Consider the following 12,294-nt stretch of genomic DNA (forward strand, 5'->3'; position numbering starts at 1 on the left):
ATTTGCTATTATACAACCAAAGTGAACAACCTGCTATTTTTACCTTTCCATTGCCTTACTACTGTATGTAATAGCATAAAACAAAATGTAAGAACAGTACTGTATATACTACACTATATTCTGGTGCTCAAAAGCTGCTGAGTGTTCATAAACTTTGTTACCAATGGCCAAAGTTCAGGTGCCCATTGCTGGACCATAGAGACTGAAAGAATACGCCGTGTTCTCAGCCAATAGACATTGCATTTCTTATCAGACTAAAGGATATAAAAACACAAGCAGTCATGTTAAGATAGACAGTAACACAAAAGGGTTGAGGACAGCAAGGAAGTGTTACCTCAGAAACTAACAAAATGAAGAAAGATTCTACAAATCTGAGAGTGCGGCTTCCTGTCCTTATATTTGCCCTGGAAGTCCTGATTGTGGTCTTATATGCTTTATTTGTGACTTATGATGATCACAGCAATGCATTACTCCAGAACAATATGACAAATCCTAAAGAGAATGCTGTATACCAAGACTATCCCTTTTTTGCTGATATCCAGGTGATGATCTTCATCGGATTTGGCTGCCTTCTATCCTTCTTTAGGCACTATGGATTTAGTGGAATGGTTTTTAACTTCCTGACTGCCACATTTTCTATTCAATGGGCCATTTTGGTCCAGGGTTTTTTCCATTTCTACTATGATGGGAAGATTCATCTGGGAGTGATAAATCTGATCAATGCAGAGTTTGCTTGTGCTGTTGTACTGATCTCATTTGGGGCAGTGCTTGGAAAGACCAGTCCTGTGCAGCTATTAGTAAGTCTGGTTGTGGTATTATTTCTTTTATGCCACCTTTTGTAAGTATTTTTTTTAAATTATTTTAGCTTTGTCACTAACAGCTAATATGTCATCTATAGATTATGGCCTTGTTGGAGGTTCCCATCTTTGGTGTTGCAGAATGGATAGTTGTAATGTACCTGAAGATCAATGATGCTGGAGGTTCCATTCTCATACATCTATTTGCCTGTTACTTCGGTTTGGGTGTCACCTACATGTTGTATAGACCAGATCTAAACAACGGCCATCCCAAAGAGATTACCAGCTATAATTCTGATATGCTTTCCGTACTTGGTACACTGTTCCTTTGGGTATTCTGGCCTTCCTTTAATTGTGCCTTAACTCTGAGTGGGGATGACCAGCATCGTGCCATTCTTCATACTTTCATAGGGCTGAGTGCTTCCACACTAACTGCCTTTGCCCTTTCTGCAATGCTCAGCAAAAATGGCAAGTTCAGCATGGCTGATGTGCAGAATGTAACCCTGGCGGGTGGGGTCACTGTCGGTGCCTCGGTTGATATGATGATCTCTCCTGTTGCCGCTTATGTGCTAGGGATGCTGGGAGGCATGGCTTGCATGCTGGGCTATAAGTATCTTAGCCCTTTCCTGGCACGAAGATTGCATGTGCAGGATCAGTGTGGCATCCACAATCTCCATGGCCTAACTGGGCTTATCTCAAGTCTAGCTGCTATTTGTGCCATTCTCTTGGCCAGTGAGGAAACTTATGGCCCCAGCCTCTACCAGACCTTTTCATTTCGTGCACCCATTGTTGGAGACCCTCGGTTGGAGGAACTGCAGAAACTGATCCCGGGATTGGAAGGAGGTCTTGGACGCACAGCACAAGAACAAGCCTTGTACCAAGTGGCTGCTCTGGGAAGTACTATTGCAATAGCCATAGTGGGAGGTGTGCTGACTGGATTCGTGCTCAAACTGCCATATCTGGCCACTCCGAATGATGTGTCCTGCTTTGATGATGAGCCTTACTTTAACATTCCTCCAGATCAGACATATATAGTTGAGAATGAGAAAGATATATCACTCCAACAAGTAAATTAAGAAAGATTTTGTGATCTTTCAATGATATCAAAACATTTCATTTTAAATTAAGCACTTCTTTTATTTCACTACAATTTAATAACAATGGTGTTTTTTCTAGAAAATGTGTTTAATTTTTGGTCATTATCTTCTTGAAATTGGATGATTATTGATTTACTAAGACAAGCTTAAAGTTAGGTTTAACAGCTCAACATTTAATTTTTCATTAAAAATATAATAATAATAATCTTTACAATAAATAGACAAAATATTAGTTAATCGTTTATAACCATTTGTCTACATTTAAATAGTTTGTTTATGCAATACATCTGTATTTAGGAAATTCTGTGTTTCTTTGTTTCATTTTTGTACTGACTGTAAATTTATAAATTATGTTTTATATTAGTGTTTATAAGTATAGTTCAGTACATCCTTCAGCTGTACAGTAAAAAGGTTTAACAGACATATTAATACATTTAACTTTATAAATGAACAACAACCATAAACTGCATTGTTTGGTTGTTAAAGGTGAAATATGCTAAGCTGATAAGGATAGTGATAAGATAAACAACTAGAGCTTCAGTTAATCTGCACATAAAACACCAGAATGATGAAAAAGTGTGATTATTGTGACTTTAATTGTGGCATGGTTGTTCATGCCAGACAGGAATGTTTAAGTATAACAATATTATTATTAATAATAATTTATTTACTTCTTGAAATTCTGTCTGTTTATCTGTCCGTTAATGACATAATAGTAAGGGTTGTAAGCATTTAGTTCCCAGTCAAAGGGAATATTACTCCCTAAATTGGTCCTGCAAAAATATTCAAACCCATCAGTTTTATTGCAGAACTTGCAGGATTCATGAAGATATATTTTTAGCCTTCCTGCAGGATATTCACTCCTGTCTGAATCCTATACAACTGGGTTAAAACCAGTGGGATTTTTAAACACCTGTACAATTCCACATGACACCTTCACAGTCCTTTCCCAAGGGCACAAAATCCTGATGGCCTTTTTTAGCATTTAGGAATAGAGTTACTAAACTGAATGCATGTTAAACCCAATTCAGGTTAAAAGATGTCCAATTCAAACATAATTAGAATTAGGTTGTGACCTTGCCATGAGACATAAGTAGTGGCCACGATTTGTGTAACTCAAGTCCGAGACATAATATAGTGGGTCTTAATACGCGGCCTCCGGTTACTTGATGAAAATGGGAGGAAAAGTCTGGGATTTTTTTTTGGGAAATTCACTTAACGTGACACTTAAGTGGTTGACATGGTATAGCCACTTAGATAAGTGATAATATTACACTTTAATCAAATCTCAACATGACACAAAGACATAAATGGTAATCGCTGGTATTGTAACATGGCTATACCATGTCAAACACTTAAGTGTCACATTAAGTATATTTCGCAGAAAAAAACAACAGACTTTTTCTCCCATTTTCAAGTAACCGGAGGCCGCGTATTAAGACCCACTGTATTATGTCTCGGACTTGAGTTACACGAATCGTGGCCACTACTTATGTCTCATGGCAAGGTCACAACCTAATTATAATTATGTTTGAATTGGACATCTTTTAACCTGGAATAGTTATTTTGGTTATTATGGTTATGTTGCTGTGATTACAATGGTCTTAAAAAACCTAATCAATATTTTAATTTGTGGTCAGCTTATTAAAAACTATTATCCATCATGTCGCCTCAGTGGTTTTGTAAACAACAGCCTTGTTAACATTACAAATAAAACTCGAAGGCCATGTAAAGGAAGTCCGTGCACTTTTGACCGGGAAACCCCGTCTCGCCGCCATTTTGTAAGACATCCCGGAAGTTGTATACAAGAAGGTGAACTCATAAACAAGTCTAGCTAGCAAACTATCACATAGCTAGCGTATTTCTGTTGCACATTTTGAAGGGTAATAACAATATTTTTGTTTATATATTGCCTATACGGCGTTTAATAAGTACGGTTAAGACCAAGTTGTTTCGGATATCGGGATTTGAAGAACCTACGTGAAGAGGAAACTATAGCTAGTTACATAGCTAGCATTATTTGTCTCGTATGTTGCTAGCGCGCTATTTTGCATCAATTCCGTTTTGAGGCGATTTCCACAGATACGACAGCCAGCGCTCAGGTAATTATATCTATTTATTTAGTATTATTAATAGTATTTTCACACGTTTGTTATGTCTGCAATGGATTTTAAAATATCTTCTAAAGCGTATTCAGTAGCTTATAGGTTGCATGTTACGTCTAGGTTTTTACTGTCGAAGGCCTGAGAATTCGGATTTTTCAAGTTCCGAACCAAAGAATGCATTCGAATTAGGTAACGTGCACAAATCCAGCTTGTGTGTTAAGTACGGAGTTTTGTGCTCTTTCTATGTCTAATATTTTATGATCTATTTTGATAACCGCGTTATATAACTCGAGTCAGCCGAAATAGACCCGAGTAGTTAATTACCTTAATCCCTTTTTTATGCCTTTGTTCCTTTTGGTGGGGGTAAGAATATTGTTCAGCTGTATTTTTTTTTTTTTTGTATTATTATTATTTTACCTGACGTGTACATTTCGCAGTACACTAATTAAAACAGGTTGTACGAGTAAGTCGGAGATTAGCGAGAATAAGAGTGATCAAACCTGCTGATACGTTTTCAGCGAAACCTTCCACCTGAAACACACAAATGGGTGTTTTTAGCGTGTTTGTTTTGTGCTACTGGTGTTAAGTTGTTCGTTGGTGCTGTATTTAGTTAGCGTTTGCGTCTCACAATGAGGTCACATTGTTAGTCCAGTCACAATAGTGTGTTTGTCTCTGGGAAACTTTCTACAAGAAGTCGAATTTCTGTGACCCACTGAAAAGCAAACGTGCGATCATTTCTTTCTCACTCACTATATTCTTGGTATTTTTTAATGAACAGATGAGAAGGTGAGACAGCTGAACAAACTAAAGTACCAAAGCTGTGCTGCTTTGCATCCATCGCTCCCCTTTAGGCTGAAATTGATTCCTTCAGTAAGTCAATCAGTGAAAGGAGATTAAACCAGAGAGAAGTCAGCTCAGGTTAAATTCGCATGTTGAAATCGAACTTTAGGTTAGAAGTGTGGCTTGATCTTAAAGATTTTCTCTGGTCTTGATATTTTAATAATGCTTTTTTTCTTCCTTTTCTTCAATTAGACAGAACTCCCAATGGCAGACGACTTTGATATTGAGGCGATGCTCGAGGCACCCTACAAGAAGGTGGGTGACTTAACAAGCTGTTTCATTTAACATGAATTGACTCTTTGGCACGTACCTGAGTAGCTGTTGCAATATCGCATCTCAGAAGACGAGTATTTTGGTTAAATTTGCCTCTCGTGTCTGTCTCAGTGGTAGAGAGAATGATGTATTGTGTGATGTTTCAGAAAATGATCTGAATTACAAATAAATGCCCGTCTATCTCTCTTTATAGACTTGCCTAATGATATCTCATCTCTACTTCCCTGAATACACCTTTGATTCCAGTGTGAAGTGTGAAAAAAGTAAGGTCGTCATTGCGGCATATATTGATGTACTGTATTCCCTTAGGTCAAATACCAAAAGACTCTCATCCTGTCACCTGTCTGGTGTCAACAAGATGAATGACAGTGGATGAAACAGGGATAAAACCTGACACAAACTGGAGGCAGTATTCACATTTTTCCAACTCACATACTTTGTATTCTATATGCTGCCATCAAAAGTAGTTTTAGATTGTGCTACCTGGCAGATCATCTCGGTTATTGGAAAACACAGATGTTCAAAAAAATATGAATACTGCCTCCCAAGCCATTCACTAGAGAAGGTCTCAGATAAGTCACCATCTTGATTTTTTGCATGCCCCTCAGCTTTAAGCTTCTCCTTAATCCATTTTATTTTGCCGTTTGCTTTTAGGAATCTTGTGTGATACATCACCAGCGTAATCAAGGAACTACGTTTATTTGGCCTTGTTTAACATGTATGCAGTAAACTTCCCAACTTGACTTGGTTGTAGGTATTGAAAAAGACCCTGATCTTTAAAAAAAAAAAAAAAAAAAACGGGGTGTCATTGGGTTGGGTAAGGGTTTTCTGTTCGTGAGCTTTTTTTCTTTTCTTCTCCTTTTTTTTCTTTTGGTATTAATTTGATACCTTGTTACATGGGAGCCGTTCTGACTAAGCCGTGTAAATCCCTGTCTGCTTCAGGACGAGATGTAAGACAGAGATGGCATCGCGCTCACACAGTCCAACAACACATATGGACGAAGATCTCACCGAATGACCACCACCGCTGTGGAAACCTGTATAGTGACCCTTTCTTTAGCATCAAGCTCTAGGTGTAAAATAGTAGGGTACTGTCAGAATTTAGAGATGAGTCTCCATTAAGCACCATGGGTCTTCCGCTAGCCTGCAAACTGTTGCTCCTTTTTGGGGCAAAAATTTGACTGTGGCACAGCAGCAAGGGCAGAGCAGACAACAGGAATATTAACTGTATTTCTAAATCAATGTATTTTGTATTTCTCTTGTCCCCCTCCCCCATTCCCTTGACGACTTGCTATGTATCCTGTCCATCCTCACGATGTTCTTCTATCAACCCTGCTTAGGGTGACAGCAAGTCCTTTAGTGCAAACGGCTATGAAGAACACAGCAGGAAGTGAGTATCTGTTCTCTTGTTTGTTCATCGTTGGGATGACAGCCTACATGCTTTACACTTTAATTTTTTTTTTTATCCCTACATAGGAAAAGGCACAGTCGAAGTCGCAGCCCAAGTCCAGACCGCCGCAGGAGTAAGAGCAAAGAGCGCAAGAAGGGCAGGGACAGGCGTAAGAGCCGCAGTCGGGAGAGGAAACAATCAAACATCAAAGAGCACCGCTCTCGAAGTCATGAAAAGCATGGACGTTATCGACCTCACAAAAGCCCCCAGTGAGTTTTTCATCCTCACATTTGTGTATTTAAATACTGCATTTGTTAGATCTGATGTTCTTATCTGGCAGCCCACTCCTGTATAAACTGACCACTTTTTCCTTCTCTATATTACAGCCGCAAACGTTCTCGAAGCAAGAGCCCGGTTAAAAAAGAGAAGAGTCCAATAAGGTAACATAACTATGCTACTAATTCTTTTTGCTCATTGACTAATATGAATTATATTTGTTGCCAGTTGGTTTTATTGGGAATAAGTTAGAACAATTTTGTTATTCTACTTCTTTGTGTTACAACACAGTGAAGAAACGTGTTAGCTACTCTCTCCCACAGGAAACCTATTGATAATCTGAGTGCAGAGGAGAGAGATGCCCGCACAGTATTCTGCATGCAGCTGGCTGCCAGAATCAGACCCAGAGACCTGGAAGAGTTCTTCTCTGCTGTGGGCAAAGTAAGTTTTATTTTTATGATTTAAGTGTTTTGGTTTTTCTTTTTCATAAACACTTTTTAACATTTGAATTCTTTCTCTTTAATAAAGGTACGTGATGTGAGGATGATTTCAGACAGAAACTCTCGCAGGTCAAAGGGTATTGCATATGTTGAGTTTGTGGAGGCCACCTCCGTGCCCCTAGCGATTGGACTGACAGGACAGAGGGTGCTGGGAGTGCCAATCATTGTTCAGGCCTCACAGGTCTGTATAATTGTCCGTTTAAAGTGCTACTGTTTTAGCTTCTCACCTGTGATTATCTAAGTCTGTATCACTGTCTCATCTAGGCTGAGAAAAACAGAGCTGCAGCAGCAGCAGCAGCTCTTAACTTGCAGAAAGGCAATGCAGGGCCAATGAGGCTGTATGTGGGCTCCCTGCACTTCAACATCACAGAGGAAATGCTCAGAGGCATATTTGAGCCTTTTGGGAAGGTGAGACTGTTACTGCATTAGGTTTGTGTTTACACTGGTGCAGATATACAAGGCACCACATGAGATTTTAACTGGGTGACTTTAAAGCATTCTGAAGTAATTATGAAACCTTAATTAATCCCAGGCCTGCTTTTCTTACCTAGATTGAAAGTATCCAGTTGATCATGGACAGCGAGACAGGCAGATCAAAAGGTTATGGGTTTATATCGGTGAGTTGGTTTTTTTTTTGTTTGTTTTTTTTAACAGTGAGCAATAAAAATAGTGTCACTAAATTGCACTGTAAAAGTATATATGTCTCTACACATTTCTACAATTCACTGTTTTTTGATTATGCTTGTGGCCATTTGTACAATATTGAACAATAGCAAGCTTTGGGAGTTAAAAATGCTCAAAGATGGAAACTAGCAGGGAAAACAACTGCTTGTGAAAAAGTCTTGGCAGTCAGCAGATATCAAAAGATTACTGTTGGATCAAATTTGGATCACATTTTGCATAGCTAATGTTCCAACTTTACAGTTGAGTTAAAAATATAACAGCTAGGTTATGCAAGCAGACTTATTGATGTTCGGCCTGCAATAGCAAAGGTAAACAGCTTCATTTTTATTACAGATAATAAATCTAATCTAGATGTTATTTGATACTATGTAGGTCTGGCAAGAACAATGTTTGTTTAAATTTTCTCCATAGATCAGTCAGATGTTGCATACTATAAATCCCTATATCATTATCAAAGAAGACAGCCTAATTAAAATGTATGATATATTGTTCATTAGTGGCATACATATTCTCTTGATTTGAAGTTTGCAGATGCTGAATGTGCCAAGCGTGCCCTAGAACAGCTAAACGGCTTTGAGCTGGCTGGCCGGCCCATGAAGGTGGGTAACGTGACCGAGCGCTCAGACGGCTCATCAGCAAGCTCTTTCTTGGACAATGATGAGTTGGAGAGAACTGGCATCGACTTGGGGACCACAGGCCGCTTGCAGCTGATGGCACGACTTGCAGAAGGTATTGAATTGAAGAGCAACTTAAGCTGTGTTTGAGTCAGTGTCCTGACTTAGGCACTCTGCAATCATGTTTCATAATGAAATGTTAATGCATTAGATTAACAAACATTGTGTGAGATTAGTTTTCAAAGACTCCTTTTGTGTTTTTGTTTTTTTAAATAAAGGTACGGGTTTACAGATTCCTGCAGCTGCAAAGCAGGCTCTTCAGATGAGTGGCTCTATCCCATTTAGCAACTTTCCTGGAGGTGAGGATGTTGGGTTGTGTTTTTCCATTTACTGAACTCTGCCTCTCTGTGGAAATATTTTTTCACCATTGCTAGGAAGCCAAGTGAACTGCACTCTTCGACTAAAACACATCTCTGGTCAGTTTTGTTAAATGATAGAATTGTATGCTAATCAAAAAATGAAGGGAACACAGGGAATCACAGTATAACACCTTGTATTTAAACTTCAAATGGAAGGCAGACTGGTGCATTGGAGAGGCAACATCAAGGTAACCCCCAAATAGGGAATGGTCTTGCCAGCTAGAGGCCAGACAATTGCTCTCTCCTTATCTTGCCTCTAGTTTTGTATATTGTTGGTTTTTGTCAGCATAGGTTCTATTTACAGAAGAAACCTGACTGCTGTTGGAGCTTTTGTCAGATCTTTCACAAATTCAGTGGTCACTTGCAATATAAGTTGCTGTGATTAAATTCATGCAAGTTGGGTTTGGTAGCATGGTGATTGGACTACAGATCAGAAGGCTGTGATTTTTTTTTAATCCCTGGTACACCAAGCTGCCCTTGATCAAGGCCCTTAACCCTCAGTTTTATTTAATAATAATTAAAAAAAACAAACTTGTCACTCTGGGTAAGGGTGTCTGTCAAATGCTGTAAATGTAAGTTGGATCAGCTTGTAATTTCAGGTTTTCTCCTTTTCTAAACTTTGATTTTTGGTGTGACTTTAGATTCTAGATCTAAATGGTTTGATTTTCAGTTTCCATTGACTGTTGTCACAATTTGTTCAACAAATTGCAAAATGTATTTACACATGTAAAGACTTTTGACTTGAATATTTCAGTCATCCAATGTGTGGTTTGTGTTCCCTTTTTGAGTAGTATAGTTCAAGGAGTTTTCCATGTACATGTAATTACCCAAGGCATTGTGTAAACAGATAAGTTGATGGGTAATGTTATGTAAAATCTTCAACAGTGGGTTTTATAAGGTGCTTAAAGTGTTGCACCACCCAATTTCTCCTTATCAGGGATATACTGAATTGTTTTATTCTTTGGTTAATCACTGTTCATGCTTCAAAGTGCATTGTGCTGTGTGTAAAGCGATTATTATGTTCATAAAGTTAGTTACACTCAGAAAATTATGCAAATATTCATAATGGGCTTACATTTAGTTATCTTTTAAGGCTTGCTATATACATTCAGAATTTCACAATATCAGATGTTAATCATTATTTCAGTATTTGCTGATACCGCACAAAGTTATACTTTGCAAATTACCTAGACAATGTTAAATGTTGAATCACACTTGGAAATTAGTAAAAAAAAAAAAAAATTAAATGATTATGCTGCTACATTTTGTGTGCAACATGTTTTATAACCTCTTTAGTAACACTGTGATAGCCATGGGAGGGATTAAACATGACTGAAATATAAAATGGGTTTTGTTACAGTGATCCCTGCACCAAGCATGAACCAGGCCATGAACCTCCCTACCCAACCCCTGGCCACTCACTGCCTACAGCTCTCAAACATGTTCAGCCCACAGGCGTAAGTATTTTCAGCATTCTGCCAATCTCAATGTGTCTTTGTGCATGTAGTTAGTGATATTGACTCTCTGTTTGGGGTTTTATTTACCCATCAGAGAAAATGAGCCTGGCTGGGATATAGACATTCAGGATGATGTTATTGAAGAGTGCAATAAACACGGAGGTGTTGTCCACATATATGTCGACAAGAATTCTGCTGAAGTAAGATTTCCTATCAATATATAATAAAATGTGTGTTTTGAGGTGTCTAGCATTATAGTTCGCTGATTCGTTTTTTACTCTCGTAGGGTAATGTGTATGTGAAGTGTCCGTCTATCCCAGCCGCTATGGCTGCTGTCAGCGCCCTACATGGACGCTGGTTTGCAGGTAAGGTCTGCATTTATTCTACTGAATGTGTCCGTAATGATGTACATATGTTAAATAGTATTTTATATACCTGCCAGAAAACATTTATTTTGAATCCTTAAATGAATGTCAAACATTTCATGGCTATCAAACTAATTTGTTGAAGCCAGAGTAGAAATATTAGACAATGATGACATGGGAACTCTTCTGTGAATCTGGCTATTTCTCATTGAAAAGGGAGATGAATAGTTCTCACATCCTATGTGTAAAGCCATTCATTCAATAGCTATTTTTTAACACTAATAGTGTCCCCTATTAGTCTTGTGGTGTTCTGCATTGTTTTAAGAATTGCCACTGGAGTACACCCTGTTGTAGTGAGTTTCTACTATGAAGTATGTTTTTATTCTTAGTAAGTGCTAACATATAACTGTTTCTTGGTTTTGTTCTAACAGGCAAAATGATCACTGCGGCCTATGTGCCCCTCCCAACCTACCACAAACTGTTTCCTGACTCAGTCACAGCCATTCAGCTGCTGAGACCAACACGCCGGTGATCCACAGTCCAATTCTTCTGACTCTCTCTGTCTCTCTACATAGCCTGGAGATGCAAACATTGCCCTGCCCTTTTTAGGACGACTGTTGTCTGTCCCTGGAGGTCCATAGCACATTCTAGATCTCAGAGGTACAAAGTTGCCTGAGGGTGTATTTGAAAGCTAGCTGGACTGGGTTAGAAACCAAGACCCTGGGCAATCATTCTGGATGTACTCAGCTGTCTGGGATCACTTTAAGTTTTTAGCTTTTTGTAATCACTTTGATTTTGTAAAGAACTCTGCAATTAAAATGGCTTTGAAAATAAGCTGTCTCTTGTCTTTATTCATCTCTTTTTATGAAATGTAATTTTGAAAAATTGTCAAAATACTACTACCACTATTAACAAGTGATGCACACACCTTTCCATTGAAACCAGGAAATTGCATCTGAGCTGTAGCTGCTGTTTAGCTTTATAGGATTTACTTTCAGCTGTTATTAGCCATATTTGCACACAAACACATTTAACATTGCCAAGTAATGGAACATTTTTTCAAGTCACTATGTAACAATTTAAATTTCTTTTAAAAAGAGATATATATCCCTTACTGTATGTATGGTCTTAGTGACTAAACTTTTAACCTGCTAACATTTTCTTAAGGGAAGATTGTGCTGCCTTTCCTGGAATAGTCGCTTTGGCATTTGAAGGTCTTTGGTTGTGCCAAGATGTGTGAACAAAAGACTGTGTATTTAAATGTTCTTAAACTAAAATTGAGAATCTGTTCACATATGCAGTAGTACTTTACGTTACCAGATCCTTATTAGAATACATAACTGACATAAGTAACACACATTTGATAGTTTCTTCATATTCTGCTTACTAATATAACAAGAAACATTAGTAACTGGTGTGAATGCAGGGTGAGTGTTTTTTTTTTTTTTTTTTGATAAACTCCTAGTCGGCAACAGGA

General features: G+C 38.2%; 2 protein-coding genes across 4 annotated transcripts; both read left to right on the forward strand.

The window, feature by feature from the left end:
• Nucleotides 1-267: 267 nt before the first annotated feature.
• On the forward strand, nucleotides 268-6,918 carry rh50 (Rh50-like protein). 3 transcript variants are annotated; one of them, XM_047799709.1, is made up of 6 exons: nucleotides 268-797; nucleotides 899-3,996; nucleotides 5,032-5,094; nucleotides 5,422-6,502; nucleotides 6,589-6,771; nucleotides 6,889-6,918. In XM_047799709.1, the coding sequence occupies exons 1-2, from the start codon at nucleotides 351-353 to the stop codon at nucleotides 1,871-1,873; spliced, it is 1,422 nt and encodes a 473-aa protein (XP_047655665.1). In that variant the 5' UTR covers nucleotides 268-350; the 3' UTR covers nucleotides 1,874-3,996; nucleotides 5,032-5,094; nucleotides 5,422-6,502; nucleotides 6,589-6,771; nucleotides 6,889-6,918. The 3 variants fall into 3 exon arrangements, with proteins under 3 accessions (XP_047655665.1, XP_047655666.1, XP_047655667.1); XM_047799710.1 differs by lacking the exons at nucleotides 6,589-6,771; nucleotides 6,889-6,918 and adding an exon at nucleotides 4,120-4,188 and having other exon boundaries at nucleotides 6,453-6,503; XM_047799711.1 differs by lacking the exons at nucleotides 6,589-6,771; nucleotides 6,889-6,918 and having other exon boundaries at nucleotides 6,453-6,503.
• rbm39b (RNA binding motif protein 39b) lies at nucleotides 3,733-11,651 on the forward strand. Its single transcript, XM_027166999.2, has 15 exons — nucleotides 3,733-3,996; nucleotides 5,032-5,094; nucleotides 6,453-6,502; nucleotides 6,589-6,771; nucleotides 6,889-6,942; nucleotides 7,102-7,219; nucleotides 7,307-7,459; nucleotides 7,543-7,686; nucleotides 7,830-7,895; nucleotides 8,487-8,691; nucleotides 8,855-8,935; nucleotides 10,356-10,452; nucleotides 10,547-10,652; nucleotides 10,739-10,817; nucleotides 11,249-11,651. Exons 2-15 carry the CDS (start codon nucleotides 5,044-5,046, stop codon nucleotides 11,347-11,349), a joined length of 1,488 nt encoding a protein of 495 aa, XP_027022800.1. The 5' UTR covers nucleotides 3,733-3,996; nucleotides 5,032-5,043; the 3' UTR covers nucleotides 11,350-11,651.
• The last annotated feature ends 643 nt before the right edge of the window (nucleotides 11,652-12,294 follow it).

This window comes from Tachysurus fulvidraco, chromosome 14 (assembly GCF_022655615.1).
Source record: "Tachysurus fulvidraco isolate hzauxx_2018 chromosome 14, HZAU_PFXX_2.0, whole genome shotgun sequence".
In the NCBI taxonomy this organism is placed as follows: Eukaryota; Metazoa; Chordata; class Actinopteri; order Siluriformes; family Bagridae; genus Tachysurus; species Tachysurus fulvidraco.